This window comes from Nymphaea colorata, chromosome 1 (genome assembly GCF_008831285.2).
Source record: "Nymphaea colorata isolate Beijing-Zhang1983 chromosome 1, ASM883128v2, whole genome shotgun sequence".
Taxonomy (NCBI): Eukaryota; Viridiplantae; Streptophyta; class Magnoliopsida; order Nymphaeales; family Nymphaeaceae; genus Nymphaea; species Nymphaea colorata.
In genome coordinates this window covers 21,541,442-21,560,999 of record NC_045138.2, presented here as the reverse complement: position 1 = coordinate 21,560,999, position 19,558 = coordinate 21,541,442, and the positions used below count along the sequence as shown (strand labels likewise).

At 37.4% G+C, this 19,558-nt stretch overlaps 2 protein-coding genes across 2 annotated transcripts; both read right to left on the bottom strand.

Annotated features, from left to right (window-relative positions):
- Nucleotides 1-376: 376 nt before the first annotated feature.
- LOC116246066 (uncharacterized membrane protein At4g09580) lies at nucleotides 377-6,603 on the bottom strand. Its single transcript, XM_031617754.2, has 4 exons — nucleotides 5,898-6,603; nucleotides 4,467-4,737; nucleotides 3,500-3,670; nucleotides 377-630 (listed from the first exon to the last, which is right to left on the bottom strand). Exons 1-4 carry the CDS (start codon nucleotides 6,152-6,154, stop codon nucleotides 499-501), a joined length of 831 nt encoding a protein of 276 aa, XP_031473614.1. The 5' UTR covers nucleotides 6,155-6,603; the 3' UTR covers nucleotides 377-498.
- Nucleotides 6,604-7,620: 1,017 nt separating this feature from the next.
- Nucleotides 7,621-19,037, bottom strand: LOC116263710 (uncharacterized). The gene is made up of 17 exons (XM_031643448.2): nucleotides 18,641-19,037; nucleotides 16,745-16,834; nucleotides 16,554-16,665; nucleotides 14,738-14,765; nucleotides 13,072-13,170; nucleotides 12,876-12,945; nucleotides 12,759-12,793; nucleotides 12,528-12,602; nucleotides 12,371-12,466; nucleotides 12,119-12,182; nucleotides 10,950-11,003; nucleotides 10,361-10,446; nucleotides 10,203-10,263; nucleotides 10,000-10,064; nucleotides 9,795-9,900; nucleotides 8,303-8,391; nucleotides 7,621-8,228 (listed from the first exon to the last, which is right to left on the bottom strand). Exons 1-17 carry the CDS (start codon nucleotides 18,704-18,706, stop codon nucleotides 8,066-8,068), a joined length of 1,359 nt encoding a protein of 452 aa, XP_031499308.1. The 5' UTR covers nucleotides 18,707-19,037; the 3' UTR covers nucleotides 7,621-8,065.
- Between the last annotated feature and the right edge of the window lie 521 nt (nucleotides 19,038-19,558).

Sequence of the window (19,558 nt, the reverse complement as noted above, 5' to 3'; positions counted from 1 at the left end):
TCAATGTGCGTCTCAGTCGGTATGAAAGAGCCGAGAGGACATGAAATCAAACCACCAACAAAATTCATTCTGAAACAGAAACCATGTCATGTAACATTTTCTGCTATAACTAGGTGTTTTTCTTTGCGAGACAGATATGAATGACTGAACTCCCTACGTTTCAAGGACGTGGAATTGGAGGGGATTGACGAAAGGACAAGGGAGATTTTACTTCTATTTCTCACTTCACCAACACCCACAGGAATATATAGTTGAAAACCTGTGACCCTTTCATCCTTTCTCACCTCCCTCCTAACAGAGGTTGCAAAACAGAGCTGCAATTTGCTAGCGCACAGAGAGAGAGAGAGAAGGCGTTGCAGTGAAGATGCACAGAAGATACAATTTTACAAATTCCTTGGCTATATTGAATGCCTAATAACTATAAAATTTTCACTTGTTAAACAAAAGTAAAAATGCATTCCTTGGCTAACATTTGATAACAAAAAAGGAAAAAAAACTTCATTCGTATGTCCGCTTCCGTTTCATGATGGTGGGGGCTATAGAGATAAAACCAATGAGAAACAGAACCGCCAAAGTCTTCACGTCGTATAAATCCCTCATAGACTTGAGGTCCCCAAGAGCAAGGCCAGCCTGATCACAGGAGGAGACATTCTCGGTCATAAAAGGTTTCAAGAATACAAGTGCCATCTCTTCAAATCACACAATACATCGTAAAACTTTAAAAGTTCATTCAATATGAGCTATTTCTAATAGCCAAATCTCAAGAAAATCTATAGAGCAAATAATCCAAGAATAAATAGAGGCCTGTCACCAGTACAAACACAAACGTGGTAATTATAACCTTTTCGGGAGGTTATGTGCAGAATAATAAAAAATTCACCAAAGGATACTTCAGCATGTCTAAATACTCTAGCATTTACCAGATTAGCTGAAACATTCTTCACCAAAAAAAAAAAAAAAAAAATCCCACCAGCAGAATGTATCTCCTTGACATGATCAGTTGCCAAGCACTAAAGAGATGAATGTCAGAGCCGAATCAGAGGCATCCAATATTCTAGGTCTCTTATCTATTCTGAGGAGACTTAGTCCAGATTTGCACACCAATTCATAAGGGACTTCAAGAGGCATCCGGTCCAAACCATATTGAACATCATTTTGATCATGTCTCCTAACACCTCTCTCCCTCTCAGCCAGCACATTCTCCCCCAATGAGCGGACATAGACTTGAGAAACAAACTGACTACTAGTTTGCTATTTGAAAATGAAGCTGGTTGCAAGCATGACAGAATATTTGAATCCAATGAAAATCAAAGAACTTATGAGGAGAAAGTCATAAATCATAATACTGGTGTATCCACGATTCAATAAAGCAAAAGGACTTAAACTTTGCCCACAATAAATGGACTGAGCCCGATCTTATCATGGTTAGGCAGACAGATCTGCATTTTGGAGTTTCCTTAGCTTTCCTCCTGTTTTTTACCATGTATGATTTATATTAAGAAGCTTCTTGTTAGCTAGTTTCTCGTTACATCTACTTTTCCAGCTTCCTCCTATTAAGCTTCTTGTTAGGTGTTAACTTTTTTCATTTCAGCAGCTGTTCTTTTACTCAAAAAAGCACCAGTCTATATGTATTCAATAATAAGGTACAGTAGTAATGTTGAGAAACATTCCAACAAGGTACAGTAGTTAACTGGACAAACATTGGTCAATAACAAGCTTGAACTTATTAAACATGAGAACATTGGAGCACCTAAATGAGAGGCACAAGTTATGGTGAAGGGAAGAAGAGAAGACCTTTCTAGTTGAAATACCCACTAGTCGGCCTAATCAGCTATCAACCAACTAGTCGTTAGGGCAAAATTGACCTGGCCGTAAAGTCAGTGATTAAACACCAACTAGTCCCTTGACTGATTAGTCAGCATTCAAAAAAAGTTATTACAAGTGTTCAAAACCCTCAAGTCCTTTGTTTTCCCTTGCTCTTGCAATCACTATTTATGCTTCCTTTTTCTTTTCTCCTCCTCCCTTCCTCTATTTTTTTTCTTTTTTATTTCCTTTTTCCTTCTTTTTTTGCCATCATGCTGCAACCTGCATTTCTCTTCTTTTTGTTGCAGTCTTCTATCTTCTTCTTCCACCCTTTTTCCCTTTTTTCTTTCGTATTTTTTTCCTTCTTCTCTGTCTTCCTTCGTTTTCCTTTATGTTGTTTCATTGTTCTGCTGCCTATGTTCTTCATGTTGTCAGCACTTCTTCTTCTTCTTCTTCTTCTTCTTCTTTATCCATGAGATGTTGAAAATTTTGGTCCTGTTTCTTTTATTAGACTAGTGACTTTACGCATAGACTCCTAAGTGGCATTGGATACTTATCATTTAGTTTGTTATTGCACAACGCTACACATAGTAGATGATTTTCTTTCTTGATTTATGGTGATATCATGTCTTTTAAGTTTTATTGTTTTTGACAACTTAATTGTTGTCAAATATTCTTCTATTGATTTTTGACTTGGAAACAGCTTGAACTAACTCGGGCCAACTCATCCTTACAAGTCCTTTTAGAAGCCTTACCGACTTCGGATTGACTTACAATTTTGACTAAGTAGGAGCAAATTAATCTACAAAGACATAAACAAGAATGAAAGTGGTGACAGTATAAAAGCCAAGCTCATTAATAGTTCTCAACCACAAGCTTGAAAGGAATGCCAAACCTACAATCATGAACAACTTCTGTTGTTCACATATACAATGTCACGTACATGTACTAACAGGTTTGTACCTTAGGATACTATGTTTTATTAAAAATAAGAATACATATGTAATTTCTACCTTGATTAGTTATATATAATGATAGATGCTAGCCTTAATCCATGTCATTTTCTTTCTCCTCTTTTAATCTAGTTCTATTCATATTCTCTAACAGAACATCTAGCTGCGCATTTATGATGTTCGGTTGACCTATAAAAAGATGAATTAAAGGCATGCCTCAAATACTCAAAGGTAGAGGCATGATTATAACCCAGTACAAAAATGCCTCTGGTTTTCATCTCGTATACTAAAGAAAAGTTTGAGTCATTGGCTGTATTCCTTTTTTATCAACAAACCAGAATTAAGTAAACAGTTGATAAGATCAAATAGTATGCCATGGCTGGAATTCCATGACACAACACCTGTGGTAACTGGTAAGAGTGCTACATGTGGATGTCAGTGTGCATATGCATGTCAATGTCTTGTGTGTGTGTCTGTCCATCTTTCTTCTCTCTGCAATTAACGAAGAAACTGAGACTAGCTAGATAGGCATAAACCAGTACTTTGCATGCATTCAAAGCTAGACCATGGATCAGCCAGACGAAGACTCCAACTTAAAACAAGCATCTAAGCAGAACTACCACAAACTAGACACAGCATAACTTCACGTGATATGAGATACATAAAAATCTTCATAAAAAAATTCACATTGTAAGAGAAGTAAAAATCTTAGAATATAAGAGAAGTTTGTATAATGGACTTACTCTAACAGTGATGTAAGAAGCTGGAATAAGACCAACAAGTGTTGCAAGGAAAAACACGTGGAAAGGTATGTCAACAATTGGAGAAGCTACATTGATAAATGTATTAGGAAGAGTTGGTGTTATCCTCAGGAAGAGCATATAGTTGAGCAGCTTATCTCTGCGCTTTGCTATCTGCAAAACAGCAAGAACTATGATTATTAAAATGAAGATGCTCAACCACTGTCGCAAATATAGGTATTTTTCTTAAAAAATGTGGAAAGAATGGGAAAATATAGAAAAATGAAAAATAAAATAAAAAATTGTGATACTTTGAGGGAAAAATACGCCAAATGTAACTATAGTATTTTTCCTTTTTCAGAAAAATGTTATTTAATTTATATTTTTTGAGGTTTCTTTTCACATTTTAATAGCTGTTGTCAGTGTTCTTGTACAAAAATTAGTACACTCATAGTTTTTTCTGTTAATTTATAATTTTAGCATTTTTTGGGTTCATGAGATTTTCTCAAGAAAAACGAACTTCCCAAATAATATCCAAGAAAAAACTCACCAATAAAAGTACGAGAACAATATTTGTGACAATAAGTCAAAACATCATCAAGCCATGCAGATTTTTTTTTTAAAAAGTTCAGGAGCAAGCAGGAAGTCATGATTTGTGTCTCTTTTGCTGACTGTTGCAGGGGATTACAGCAAAATGGGTCTCTCACAGGGATCTTTTTCTTCCATTTAGTTCTTTCAACAGCCATAGCTGAAAGGCAGAGAAAGTCCCTAACAACCAAGAGAAGTTGTCATAATATTTTGTCAAACTGAGAGCTTAGGTTTTCAAAAACCAAGGCCAAATAGCTCCAACCTCTTTATATAACTATTTACTTGTTTGAAGCAAAACAAGCACAATCAAAATAGAAATCCAAAAAAAAGGTAAACAACTAAATGCCAAGCTGGAAGAACTGGTCTACATCTCAGAAAGTACCTCTGCTTGGAAAAACCTCAATTTTTCGGGCCATAACCAGAAGATTATAGGCCTGCCGATTAATTTAGAGAGGAAATAGCAGGATGATGCCCCCGCAGTGGCAGTAAAAACTACTAAAGCTACACCTCTGACTACACCAAAAAGAGCTCCAGCAAGTAACGACATGAAAATGGTTCCAGGAATCATGAAAGTTTGCATGAATATATAGATAGAACAGTAGCCCAGAATGAACCGAAGTTGATAGTCCCTTGCATACAACGCAATATGTCCCCTGAAGACAAAGTGGAAAAGTGTCAACCCAGATATAGGTTATGCAAATCACATTACAAAATGAAAATTAGCAATTAAGTGTCTTAGAACCATACATTAGTAGTAAAACTTTAATGAAGAAAATTATAGTTACTCTTTTGTATACTCACATTAGGGTGCTCGACATTTACCAACAACAGAGTATCCACCAAACAAAAGAAAATCATAAAGGTGAATGCATGAAGGAAAACATGAATCATCTAAGATTAGGTCGGATAAGGGAAAAACAAAAGGGGTGGGGGGTGGAGGAATCTAGCAAGCACCGAAGAATGGCATACATCTGGTACTGTGCACCCACACATGGTTTGGCACTTGGCAGCATTTTATATCGATCGTAACAAACACAATACTGTCTGGTCCGCCGTTCAAAATGATTTTCGTGTTGAGCACTACTTTCTTATGCCACATCCAAGGTCCTGAATATCGCAAGCTCCATCACTCTTTATATACCCAGATCAACTGCTCTCCTAGTTAGGCATCCAGACTCTCTTAGGTCTATGTTGCAAAAACTAATAATACGATTGAAGTCTAAAAATGGCATCTCATACCAACGCATAGACACCTGTACCATCAAAAGACAGGAAATACCAAAGAAAGGAGATCCCTCATCGGACGACTACTGTGACAAGATATCCAAAGATGATGTCTTTGTCGAGTTCAGTGAATATGCTACATCAAGATTGGTGGCAGTGGCTTCTCAAAATCAAGTAAATGAGATCACTACTAGACTGAGACAATAACCAAGCTAGCGCACCGATCTTATCTAAGTTAGAAACTCTAGTACAACAATCTTTCAGTACAAAGTGGTTGATATTGGTAAATGTTAGGAAGAAGCACAAGACCAACTTTACCGAGGAAACAACTCTAGGAATCAGGGTGACCAACCTATGTCCTAATGTATCAATATATTCCGACAAAGAACAGCAGCAGAGACCACAATTAAGATAGTGAAGAAGAAAAGAGAAACAAAACAACAACAAAGGGAGGAAAAGAAGCTGAATCACATCGATTTGTTATTGGAGAATCAATACGATTGGATGACAAAAATCAGAAAGCGGACAGAAAGAGGAAATGAAGAAAAAGAAGGAGAAGAGAGAGAAAGAAAGCAGATGGGCAGCTCACTTTAGGACTCGCAGATCGGACAAGGTGCGCGGCAGCCTGATGATCTTGTTGTACTCAGCGGTGGGCATGGTCAGGTAGATGCAGGAGAGTCCAATGACGAAGAGGAAGAAGACGCAGAAGGCGGCCGTCATCTCCCATTGACTCAATCTGATCTCCGGCTGAGCCGATTTCTTGGCGGTCGGAGATTCGACGTCGGCCTTCTCCTCGTCCCGCTGCCCCCCGCCCATTTCGTTAACGAAAATCCTCGGAGCTGCCATTCTGTTCCCTTAAGCAGCAACAGCGACGACGACCAACGGAGAGAAAAAGAAGGTGTCTCATCCACCCTCATCGTGGACCTCGATCCGCCATCGACCGGCTCAATTTCCCACCATGGAAACACTTACGGCAATCATCGACTGACGCTAGCACGAAAAATCGACTCCCCCTCTCACTCTCCCTCTCCTCTGAGAGAACTTGCCTCTGCCTCCCTCCAGGCAAACCGCGTTGGCTCAACCAAATTGAACGAGATGGGTACACCCGGAAAAGAAGGGGAAGATGTAATGAAACGGAGATCGACTCCTAACGGCGGAGCACCCAAGTACGAACCGTCGTCAGGTATGAATCTGAGAGAGGAAGCACACAGAAACGGTAAAGAATATTCGGCTTCGGCCCTTCTTTCTTCTTCTTTTTTTTTTCTCTTTTTTTTGTTTCCCTTTCTTTCTCGTCCAATTCATTACGAAGACAACAGAACAAATAAATAAACCTCAAAACCGTAACCGAAGTTAGCATTTTGCATTTTCCTAGTTCACACCTTTCTTTAATCTCTTCGAATTTTGAAAAACTTCTTCCCAAAGCAAAAATCGTTTTTGTGCCTTACCAAAAGTGAAAGTTATTAAATCTTTGTCTTTATTTTTATTATTGCTATGTCATGTACTCTTCTTAACGTTTGCTTAATCCAATGGGTTGCATTTCTACCTGTTAAACGTTATAAGTCTATATTTTTAAATGCTAGTAGATACTAGATAGCCTGCTTATTGCAACCATTAAAAAGGACAAAAAAAAACTGAACTTACATTTTTAAAGTGGGACGACGCTAGTGTCCAAGTTCCTCCTGCCCTGCATTAATACATCACCCTTAAAAGGGTAAAATTTTTGTTGCACTACTTTTTTTTTTTCAATAAGAAAAACGACGCAAGTGGAAAAGTTGGAGGGAAATGAAGGGAGGAAAAGGGAAGGGAAAAGAATGGAAAGGAAAAGATTGGAATGAAAATGAACTAAAATCTTCTTTCGTTTTTTTTTAGACGTGTGGTCCTCATGAGTATTGTGGGCAAAAAAAGTTTTCCATCTTTCTTTTCTTTCCTTTCCCTTTCAATCTCAATCCCTTTAATTTTGAAGAGATTAGATTAACACTAATCTATCATTTCCTTTCCCTCCCTCGCAACCAATTCCTTCTTTTCCCTCCTTTCTAATTAGTCAACCAACAAAAAAGGAATTGCCTTCCTTTCCCTTCAACAACCAAACAAGCCATAAGTAAAGAGAGTAACTGATCAGATAAGCGAGCCTTATTGGCCATATTGCATGGGCGTGATTTCTTTTCAAAAAATAAAACTAATTTAATTAATTAAAAAAGAGAGCTGGGCTTATCGAGATCGCGTTTATCTGATCTGGCAATGAGCCGCATGCATCTGCCGCTCTTTCATCATTGTGAATATGCAAAAACGAACAGCAGCAGAGAGTCAAATACTTATGAGAACCAAAATTCAATTTTATAAATCTACTAAAATCCAACCGTTTGCTTACAAAAATGATAATGCATGACACCCAATTGAAAATAAAAATCCGTATAAAGAAAAAAAATCCAAAACTGCAACAGGAAGCAACATGAACTTGGAGCATCAAATGTATTATATTTCCAAACCCCGACTTTAACCCGCTTGCTGACAGCAGGAATAGATCAAACGCAACCATTAGAAAACTGGCGAGTTTGCAGATGGATGACAATCGTCAAGGCGTCATCTTAACCCTCGTTCATGGAACATACGGAAGACATTTCCTCTGAATATATTTACCACTTCATGCGCACCTCAGCTTTGGAGTCCTGGTGAACACTGCAACAATACCTATCGTACTCCAAGAAGTCATATTTTTGCCACGAACGTAAACTTTCCATCGCAATGTCCTGATCGTTCTCATTCAACTGATGCCACAATTTTTCTTTTACGAAGTGGAACAGTGACAACAGAACCAGGTGCACTGTGAGCTTTCCTCCTATCTTCTCTTCTCTTTTCAGCATCAGTGATTGTCCGCCTAAGTGCACTAGCCTTGTAGACTGGCTTCGGCAAATGCCTATGCCTGCAAAATGCACACAGTAACTATTTAGGAATGGCATGAAGAACCAGCCCGTTTAATGTAGAAACACGACCCACCTAACAATTCGCTTAATCTCTGGAAGGTACTTATAACGATCCACTACAGCATCCTGGTACTCCTGCTTCTTCCGTTCTCTTGGAAGCAGCTGAAAAACACACACATTAGCCAGATAGGAAGAAAAATGACAAAAGACAGATTATACATTCAAGACTTCAGAAGGCACTAAAGCATATAATCAACCACCACAAATACTTGAAAAGAATTTCATTTTGTTTCAGTTGTCTGCTATTTGAATGTTGAATTCAAATCACATGTTTCAGTCTTTTGATTGCATGAGAAAAGAATCACAAGCACAACGCTTGTTTCTGAAATATGAATGACCTTGCTAATGATAACTTGAAGCAAACATCAAATATCAGTTGGTATGGAATAACCATGCACACACAAATGCCAACACAACATTGAAGTTACAGCGAACAATCTTCTTTCAAAGGCTTGTGCTTCCACCCTCAAAATAAAGATACCGTTAATGCGGTTGTACATAACCAGAAAGAGACCAGTCGACTATTACGTCATTCAAAAACTTAAGAAAGGAACACCAAATATCTCTGTGAGAAGTAGCTCTTTTCCGTGACAAAATTGTCAAATCACGAATGATTACAGGACCTTCAGTACGTCCTTCTTTTCTCCATACTTCCATGAGACTTTGCTTTCCATTTTCCGTTTCTCTGCTCACCATGAAGATTAGCAATAATGGATTAAGTCTCAAGGCTCCTCAGATGGAAGGGTGCAACTTAGCAAGCCATCCATATTGCGTGACCCCACGGTTTGTCACCACTAGCTGACCTTGAGATCTTATGATATACCAAACAGTGGGAAAAAATGGTCAAGCAAAATTTCCTAATCCTTATGGGAAAACAACTAAATATAGACCTTGAACAATCTGGCATACGCTTCCAAGAAACACCTCAAGCATCATACACACTTTTTCCTGTACCTATTCCATGCTTACTTGCAGAACTGGTCATTCTTAATTAAAAGGGCCAAGTAGGAGTCTCCATGTTTTCTTCAACTCAGACAAACAGAAAAAAAGGTGCACACTATACATTAAAGAGCTCAGTCAAACATCTGATACTACTAATAGAATCAACAGCGATCAGGCTATAAAGGCGGTCTTAAACTTTGCAGACGTATGGGTATTTGAACAAGTATACTCTTCACAAAATGAAGATCAAGCATTAAGAACAAACTTTAGCATCCTGCTGAAACACAAAAGATGGACACTTTTCAAATTTCCCAACTTTGCCATATAAAAGTCATTAAGCATTTTATTTTATATTGCACATAAATTTGCATGTGAAACGAAGCCTGCTATATGCTTGAGGGTGCACACGAACTGTCTATGCTATAAGCATCTGGCAAGCATGAAAAGCAACAGAATTTGTCCATCAAACCCACAACCTCAACTCCCCCACCCCCCACCCCCCGGCCCTTTTCAAAACAACAAACCACCTCTAAAAAAGAAAAACAAACAAAAAAAGAGCATACCACTCCTAGTTGCTCAGATGCATTTGCCTTCCATAGGCGAACATTTGTGTCGTCGCTCCCAGAAAGAACATAAGAAGCATCACAAGTGAACTTTACACAGAATACTCTGCATCAAAAGAGAGAATTTAAAAAACGTTAAAGGCCGGCCTAACAAAGTTCAAGCCAACATCAGTTATCAGTAGGAAAGTTTTCAAATGAAAATTACCTTTGCATTCTCTTTGTGTGATAAATTTCCCTACTGTGTCCAGCATTGTATTGGAATATCCTTACCTGCACAAATTTCAATCAGAAAAATTATCATTCTGAAGTTTAGACTTTAAACATGATAAGTGATTTAAAGAACTGCTCTTCCTCCATACAAGGAAAGAACATCTAAATGACAAAATGATGTCCAGAATCTCGACTTACTGTTCTATCATATGAGCCAGTCACGAATTCTCTACCTGTTGGTGAATAATCAATATCCATCCTGATGGAAAAAATAACAGAACCCAAATAAGCCAAAAGCTTATTAAGCTTGTGGAATACAAAAAAGTTGTTGATCAGATTTCCTGAATGCTACTCACACTGCAGAAACGTGATCTTGGTGCACACATTTTGCTTCTTCCAATTTTCTCATGTCATAGCTATAACAGTTGCAATCTTCATTGGCCTGAAATTGAACATACGACTCATTTCAATTGCATGTAAATCATATTATAAACTACCATAGTGAAGGAAAATAACCCTTAATCAAAGTTACGCACTTTAGCACGAAAAGAAAAGCTTTTATCTAGAAGGGAAAAGAAAATGAATATTAGGTTACAAGATTATAAAAATAAGACAGCTTTGAGAGAAAAGTAAAAGTGAAAAGAAAGAAGACATGCACCATTTGACTTATCTATAATCTATATGTTAGATAATTTCCTAGATTCATGGATAACATAGCTTCCCCCATAACATGGAGGGTGCAAGTATGTAATATCAATAATGGAGTTAATTGCTGCAGTGTGTATGTAGGCTTCCAGCCTGAGAAGCAGCCAACAAGTAATAATATTCATAGATCACAAAACTACCTATGAAGTTAATTTCTTTCCACATATAGAGTTGAATAGATTGCTATATAGATCAAATTAAGTGAATCTAGGGGTCCAATCTGAGGAACAAAAGACTTACTGCTGTAAAATTCATTGGTTCCCTTGGATTCCAAGAAAGTGCATTGGTTCTTGTCTGTAGGAAAGAGATAATATTGACTGTTACAGAATACAAGCAAAAATGCTAGACAAGAACATCAGATTAACAGAGGAATAACATTGGCAGCCAATAAGTGAAAACAATAAAAAAAGACATGCATCAAATAAGACAAAAAAAATTATGTTGCAATAAATGCCTCATATATTCATAATATAAATATCTTCTGAGTTAACTTCAGTCTTTCAAAATATGGACAGTGAAAGAGATAAAGGTAGCTTTTCTTTTTTAGATTGGCCATAGTGAAAAAGAACAGTTTTTTTTTTTTTTTTTTTGCTTCTTTATGTAACTGATCCATAAAACTATAATTTTTAGAAATGACTGAAAATTGTCCAAATTTAGGATAGAAATCATGCTTCCATATACATTTTTATGGATCCAACAAAAAATGATGTTTTGGAACATTTATAATCTCCTACAGAGCATATGGGACTAAAGTATTGAGGACATCATGTAATTATCAACAATTCACCAATATATATATATACCCAAAGCCTGGAGTTGCAACTATTTTCAATATTACCACCTATACATTCATAAAGGGGCAGAGAGAGAGAGACCAAAAATATACATATTCCATAGGAAACCAATGCCTGAAAGCATGAGGAATTTGCACTTCTGCCACCTCAATTCTTGAAATTTTTTGCAATTGGATAATAGGCACAGTGACGTGTGCCGAACAAAGATAAGATAAGCTAAAAGAGAACTGTGAGCTTTAGGGTTTTGGAGGAGCGAACCGTTTTAGGTTTAAACTAATCATAAATTAAAGAACATTAAACGTTAAGAGTTTGGAAGAAGGTACACTACAAGTTCTCTGACCAGTGACCATGCTGATAACATGTGCGGAAAAAAGAAAAATTATTTGTGCACGCAAGAAATGTTTATGCAAATTCTGGAGTGGATTTTCAAATAGCATGCAGGTGAAAAGGAGTATCTAATTCTTAAATGACTATTTTTCCTGAAGAAATTTTATGTATAATCAGTCAGATACTGAAAAGAAAAACTCTACGAATTACATAGTCAAACCCGAGTAGTAATTCACTGCCAATTGCCATGCAGTGATAGTGCAGTTGCAAGGTGACAATATATGATACCTGCATTATAATTTTCTTCAGAGGTGTTGAAGTACGCAGGTCATACAATGTTATACTACGGTCACTGCAAAAGCAGAAGAGGACCATGAATCTAAGCAGAAGAGGACCATGAATCAAGCAAAGTTACTGTCAACGAACTTCAAAGATTTGGTCAAGCACATATACGTATGCATTTCAATGGGCATGAAAACTTAAAAAGTAGAATACAAAATTGTGATTAGAGTATTACAACCAAAAGTATGCCAGTTATACCTAGCTGATGTTCCCAATATGCTCTGATGTGCAGGATTGAATCGAACAGAGACCACAGTGTCACTCCCCCATGCAAAGCTGCTTATGGGCTCCGACCTTTCAAAGAAAGCCAGTTAGATATTTAGAAACTAGAACGGGCAAAGTATCGCATGAATACCTGTTTTGATCCCATATATCAACTTGAGCACCAACTGTAGCAAAGATAGTGCCATCCCACTGGTGATCAACCCCCCTAAAACAGTGCATATAAAAAATGAGTATTTATGAGAACAACTTTCAAGATACAAATTGAAACATCTTATTTCTTGCTAGTTGATGTCATAATTATAATCAATAAGTGGAAAAATACAACATGAAACCTAAAAAGAAAAAATCAGTAAAACCTCACCTGAAGGCATTCTTCCAGACATATACTGATATAGGCTGGTAAAAAAGGTAATTTAGTTCAGTGTACTTTGAAATGCCATTAAGCTACTCATAAGTATCTTTCTTTAGCTGTACTAACCTCCATCGGCTTTTCTGGTTTAGTATATGATCCAATAGAACTTGCAACAGGAACACTCCAAAGCCTAATACTGTGATAAGGCCCAAAACAAATTTTAAAAAAAAAAATAATTAAACAACTTGAAAACTGTTCAACTTGGTATACAAGAACAACTATGAACAAGTACAAAATAACAAACATGTCTAAGCACTCTTACGTGCAATCATTCCCACATGATACAAGAACTTTTCCATCAGTAGATACTGTCAAACCCCGCACAGCACCATTATGCCCGGGAAACTGACAAACTGTCTGCCTGTTTTTCCATAAAATAAAGACATTAACCAAATTATAACATACAGCCAATACTATAAAAGCAATGAAACCTCAGCCAATCAAACTTACAGATGAATCAGTTTTCTTTTTAGGGGTGTGAGCATTGACATTTACAAAATGCAATGAATGAGAAAAGAAACTCAGTCAAAACTTACAGAAAAAAACAGAAAATTAGTAGTTTCAATGTTTCATACACTGTATAAGTAGTAGAAACCAGAAAAACCTGCCTCATAACCCTTAACTGGTAGAACATTTGCTCCACCAATAAAATTGACAGATGAAACAAATTTTTTTTAAGGGGTTGTTGACATTTACAAGACTTGGTGAATAACAAAGAAACGGGTAGAGTAAAGTCAGTCAGTCATACAGAGAAAAAGAACAGAAAATCACTAGCTTCATAAACTGGATAAGTAGTAGAAAGAACTTCCTCGGACTCCTTAACTGGCATAACATTTTCCAACACTTAGATCTTTTAGGCTGATTCTATCAGGCTTCACAAGAAAATTGCCAGAATTGCACCTCCGGCAATGTTTGTGACAATGGAAATCTTAAGGACCAACTCTTTTTTCTGTATAATGATCAAGAAAGTGTAAGATTCCAGCCACCAAAATATATGAAGAAGCCAGATAGGGACCAATCCAACTAGTAAGCCCCATAGTTTTTACAATTTGCTTGTCATTACAGCTATGTCACATGGACACACCAAAGTCAATATTTACACCTGCATTAACATATCTGGACAGGGAGCGGCTAGTGGGGATGGCAAAATATATTTTGGTGCTTTTTATTTATTAATAAATATTTCATAAATATAAATACTGAAGATACTGCTTATTGGCTTAAAACATTACTTTGTCTTAGTCAAAATTCCAACTAATCAGTTGACTCAGTTGTCAACTGACTTGCATTGTTAAACCAGTGATTATTTGGTCAGAGTAGTCAACTAGTCAGCAAGTCATTCGTCAGTTGACTAATCTCTCTCTCTCTCTCTCTCTCTCTCTCTCTCTCTCTCTCTCTATCACACACGCACACATACACACATATACATTCACTGTATGGATATACATATGTTTCTGTCGTTATTTCTGTATAAATATGTGTGTGTGTCAATTTTTAGCCAATCAAATTGGATCCCAGCTAGACATTTTAGGGTCTTGAACAACCGACATACAGTTTTCAGTTTTTACAACTTAAATCATACATGTAACCATGTTAGGCCTAAGTCTTTTGGAATTGCTCTCAACCAGTATCCACACCCGCATCAGTACCCACAGCTATGTGATATAGCATTACAAAAGTCATGTCATTTGCCACAGCATGTGCTAGCATCTCAGTTATGAAAACTACTAAAAAGGGGAGGCCATAAAAAATTAAAAAGTTCAAGTTGTTAACGAGGGCGATGACATCATAATTGGTGCAAACAATTCTGATGGTAGCTTTTACCAGATTTCACCTCATTTTCTAGGGTTGCAGTTTAAGCAAAGAAAAAGGCAAAAGTGTGCTGTATATGCAGAAAAGCTTATAAAAAGCCAACTTATAATATTTACCTGGAGGCTATATCCCATAGTCGAATAGCTGGAAAAAAAAAGGAAAACAAAATTATTATTGAGAATATGAAGACCCTATTGAATTACGGAGAATAAAACCTATGACATCACAGGCCTAATAAATATAAGCTTAGCCCAATCAAACAAATTTTAGAGAAACAATGCATAGTTGGCAAACTCACCAAGCCAACTTCGGGATCACCAGAGTTGGCCCAGATCAGACAAACACTGGGTCATGATCCAAGCCATGACCCAGTCAAACCCAATCTGCATGCGAATCAGGCCTGAATCATCCAGATCATTGGCTTATCGAGTCCACTCAGCATCGGCCGAGTTTGGCTTACTGATTTTTTTTTTTAATGAGTCACTATGAAATACCAGGTTGTATTGTAAGTTTGACCCAAGTTTATGCAATAAAACAGTTCACACTAAGGGTGAACACCATATCTTAGTTTTCTCCATTAACATTGGTGATTCAAAAGTCAAACTACTTTCAGTAGCACTTAATGTTAGTCATGCATCAAATAATTCCTTTAACTCCAATTAAAATTTCGACATAGTGGTGTTAAGTCTTCCATTTCATACCCCGGCACACAATTGCATCCACTTCATAAAGAAACCTCACCACTCTTCGACATGGTAAGCACTAAAGGTTACCGTCCCACCTCAAAATTCAGCATCACAACCACATGGTCACTGCCACATATAGCTATCAACAAAGTCGAAATGTAGGCTTCTTTGATTAACCTTGACTGAATTAAGCCTTCTATATGCTGATGAAAGTTGAAAACCAAATTAAGCCTCCCAGCTTCCTAGTCGAGTGTGGAGGTTACAAAGAAGTTTCTTCTTTCGATTATTAACATATTTTAATAATTGGTACTGGGCACCTCAGTCCAATCCAATGTTCAAAAAGTCAGAGAACCTGGTAGCAGAAAATAGAAAAATCTTCAGAACTTTAGTCACCCAAAATCATTCACCAATGCAAAAATCAAAATGAAATATTCAAAATGAGGTACTAGCAGACCACCATGCTTTTGAGGATTGACCTTGAAAGCACTGCCCATGCATGAGAACAAGGGCTGACATGAACTACTAACATCAGCTGCATGGTTTGATATAGTATTCACCTGCTCAGATATCTTTTCCTTCTGCCAAGTACTTGCAAATGCAGGAAGGAAGAAGAAGAAAGTAGAAAGGAAAAAAAAAAATGAATGTAGAAGGGAGAAAAATGGGAGTGAGAAAAGGAGCAAGATAGCACAAGCAAGAGACAAACTTATGCAGCAACATGAGTATAACCGATCAACTCTCAGTTTTAGTCCTTGGGAGACTATTAAGATGTTGCATTTTATGCAGGGATGAGAAACACAAATTGCCAACATCTTTTCAAGAACTATCCTTCTCTTCAGTGGTACTAATGTGCAGTTCTTACATCCCTTGGATTAGTTTTTCCTTTTTTTTCGAATCCTAAGCTTCAAAATTCTCCATGACACCCCCATGTTGCATAATTAAATGAAGTTCCTTTGCACACAAGCAGTCTTTGTTACTATTCCCCTCCCCCCCCCCCCACCTTTTTTCTTTCCCTTCTCCAACAAAAACAAAAACCCAAAAAAGGAGCAGAAAACCAGCATTCAGTAGACAATGACAATTTGGAGGATGCACATTAATACATATGACAATCACCAAATAAAGGCTGGATGAAATAAAACTTAAAAAACATGCACTAAAAGAACACCCCCCACCCCCCACAACACCCAAAACCAAAAAAAAAAAAAAAAAACAAAAGCAAACTCAAGTGATAAAAAGCGCAGAGTTATACCTCCGTCCATCGATCCTGAAAATATCCCTTTCAAATGAGTTGAATTTTTCGCCATGCATGAAATAGCATCAATATGCCCATCCATGGCTCCAATAAAAGGTTTTGCAAATATCTGAAGTCCACAAGAAGTGGGTAATGAAATAAGGAATATGCACCAAGTAACTATATAAACTTATGTGTACGAGGTTTACCTTATTCAGCTTAGCTGCATTGAGAGCCCGGACATACTCAACTGCCTTTTCTTGAGGATGAAGGCTGGGATCATAATTTCGAAATACTCTCTGTAATAACAAGGCAAGAACAGATTTAATATGAGACAAGTGTTACCTATCAATGTCAAAGTAGTTATTTAAATTTTAAACATGCAAATTCCAAAATTGGCATGCATCACACAACATCAAAACAATCTAAGATCCAGCAAAATCACCCCTGATCCCAGGGAACAAGACATATTGATGGCCTTTGCATGACTCCAACATAGAAAGAAGTTTAAAGTCCATAGCCACAGATATTGTGATATTTTTGAAAAATATAGTGATACTAACGAAAAAAACAAAAAAAAAATAAAAACGGGAAAATAACATGATATATTGAAACGTTAAAATGAATTTATTGTGATTTAAACCCGATTTTATCGTGATTTTATCATTTATTTTTTATTTCATTTTCTGTTTTTATTTTTTCCAACTTGTGTTTCATTGTTTTATTCACTCTTGCTTTAAGTATTTAACTTGACCTCTTAAGTGCAATACAATACTTATTAGTTTTTCATTTTTTGTATTTTTACCTAACATTGTGATTTTTTTATTTTTTTGAAAAACTCTGAGACGAAAAGAATAACTTTGCCGACAAATACTCAAGAAAACCCTCACCGATAAAAACCCGAGAACGACATTTGTGGCTATGATTTAAACATAATTCCAGTTCCCTGGTAGCCAATGAATAATTTGACCATTTGAATAATCAGAAAAATGATAAGACCACTTGATAACATCTTTTTTTCAGATGAGGTGAAAATGAACTAAGAACCATGACGAGCAAGGACCAAGAAGTAGCAACTAAACTGTCATTTCACTAGTCCATTTAAAGATATAGCCTTCTTAAATAAATGGATTTGAGTTATCAAAAAGTGAAACTTTTTGTTCAATTGTCCAAAAAAAGACGCAAGTGTTGAGCAAAACTACGTATTCAAGTTAGTGAGAACATTCATTGCTTCAAGACGAACTCAATGTTCAAACCTTCGCCAGCATTCACTTTCTTAAAGAAATAACAAACAAAATAATTAATAATACTGTACAAGAGAATAAGAGATTATCAATAACAAATGCACTCGATATGTTTTATGTCGCCAGCACTTCTTTGAGTTTTCAGGAGTTCTTAGGACCATTATGCACTCGGAGCACTTAGTTTATATTCCTGTCTAGGATATGCAGCATGGGAAGTTTTTACGCAACTGATATGGGTGTCGCTGGCTCAATGCATCTTAAGAATGTTGTAGCGTCATAGGGGAAATAATCTGTATAACTAGAAAAATTAGTTTGTGAAAAAGAGAAATCTCGGAGATCCTCTTTTTTTTCCTTTCCTGTTTTATCAGCCCGGAAATGCGCCGCTCTGGCCATCGGTAGAATCGATCGAAGATACTCATGCTCTAACCAGATACCATGGCAATGAAAATCTTTCCGCCTAAGCGACAGTGGATAAGAGCATTAACGTAGACGCTTCTATGCATCAATACTCTATACATCCATCAGGAGACTACAACAAGAATAACAGCCATGGAAGTGAACAACATTACCCACAACCGACAAACCCACTAGAATTATCAAATCTCCAGAACAGAGAAAATTCCCGTCTCACACGTAATGTAAACCAAAGCAACTAAACCATCCAAATCAGAACAGGACTGCCAGATAGCACAGAAAGAGGTAAGGAGCCTGATTAATAAGCATTTTCCAATAGACACATGATCAGCAATTTCAACATCAGAATAAGAGTAAGCAAAAGAATCTCAAGAACGAGGAACATAAGAAACCCCAACAACTAAAGAGCAACTCCCAATAGAGAGACGGAGAGGTAGAGATAAGGACCTGGAGGTCTCGACTCCTTTCGCGGGTGAATTCATCTTCTGATCGAGAAATAACCTTGACCTTCATGGTGGCCCGTGAAGGCGGGAAAGGGTTTCTAAGACAGACACAGTTCCCGTGAACGACCTAGAGAGGCGGCCGGCGGCCCACCCGCTACAGATTCAATCGAGAAGAACGTTCAGGCCGACACCACGATAGAGAGCTCGACAGCACTCTCCCAAGGCTGGGTGGTTCCTCTGAGCCGTTCCCCTGCGGCTCTCGCGGGTTTTACCTCTATTGCCGTCGGCGGAGACGTCCGGGGAGAAGGGGGAGACGAAGAGAAACCCTCTCCCGCCACTCCAGAATCCTGCCGTCCCTTTTTTCTTCCTCTCGCAACAAGATGGAGAAGGAGAAGGAAGCCAACGGGCAATTTTTATTCTCCGGAAAAAATTTTCCACCTCCTAGGGTGGAAAGATATTTCCGGAATAATAATTCCGGAAATCAACGCAAGGGGCATTTTTTTCACTCCCTTGTTTGATGGGGAGGACAAATTTTTAAAAATTTGATTTTTTTTTTTTTCTGGAACTACAGTATAATTCTCATGCATCAAACGTGCCCACAGCTAAAACCTTTTGCCGACCTCGCAGGGCTTTGGCAGCGAGTCCTTCACATGGACACGGACAAATGTAATATAGATGACTTTCTTTCCCTGGAAAATTTTTTCATAGAAAGGTGTTTGATGAACACCAATTCTTTTTCAGGTCTACCGGACGAGATGAACCCTACTACTGTAAACTGTAAAAGTAACTTCACAATTGTGCTACTTTTCTAAAAGCTTTTAATTTTCCAAGCTTTATATTTAGCTGCTCTGGAGGAATTTGGGTTTCGAGCAAAATCTTTTAAAGGAGAATAGTAAACCGAACTGTCCAAGGTACAAAATGA

What these genes read in the sequence shown, in the direction of transcription:
- LOC116246066 (XM_031617754.2), bottom strand. Translation starts at nt 6,154, where the DNA reads ATGGCAGCTCCGAGGATTTTCGTTAACGAAATGGGCGGGGGGCAGCGG. An exon ending in TCCGATCTGCGAGTCCTAAA is followed by an intron (nt 4,738 to 5,897) that starts GTGAGCTGCCCA and finishes CTTTGTCTTCAG; the next exon opens with GGGACATATTGCGTTGTATG. An exon ending in TGAGGTTTTTCCAAGCAGAG is followed by an intron (nt 3,671 to 4,466) that starts GTACTTTCTGAG and finishes GCTGTTTTGCAG; the next exon opens with ATAGCAAAGCGCAGAGATAA.
- LOC116263710 (XM_031643448.2), bottom strand. Translation starts at nt 18,706, where the DNA reads ATGAAGGTCAAGGTTATTTCTCGATCAGAAGATGAATTCACCCGCGAA. An exon ending in CTATGGGATATAGCCTCCAG is followed by an intron (nt 13,171 to 14,737) that starts GTAAATATTATA and finishes ATGGAAAAACAG; the next exon opens with GCAGACAGTTTGTCAGTTTC. An exon ending in GTCTGGAAGAATGCCTTCAG is followed by an intron (nt 12,603 to 12,758) that starts GTGAGGTTTTAC and finishes GCACTGTTTTAG; the next exon opens with GGGGGTTGATCACCAGTGGG.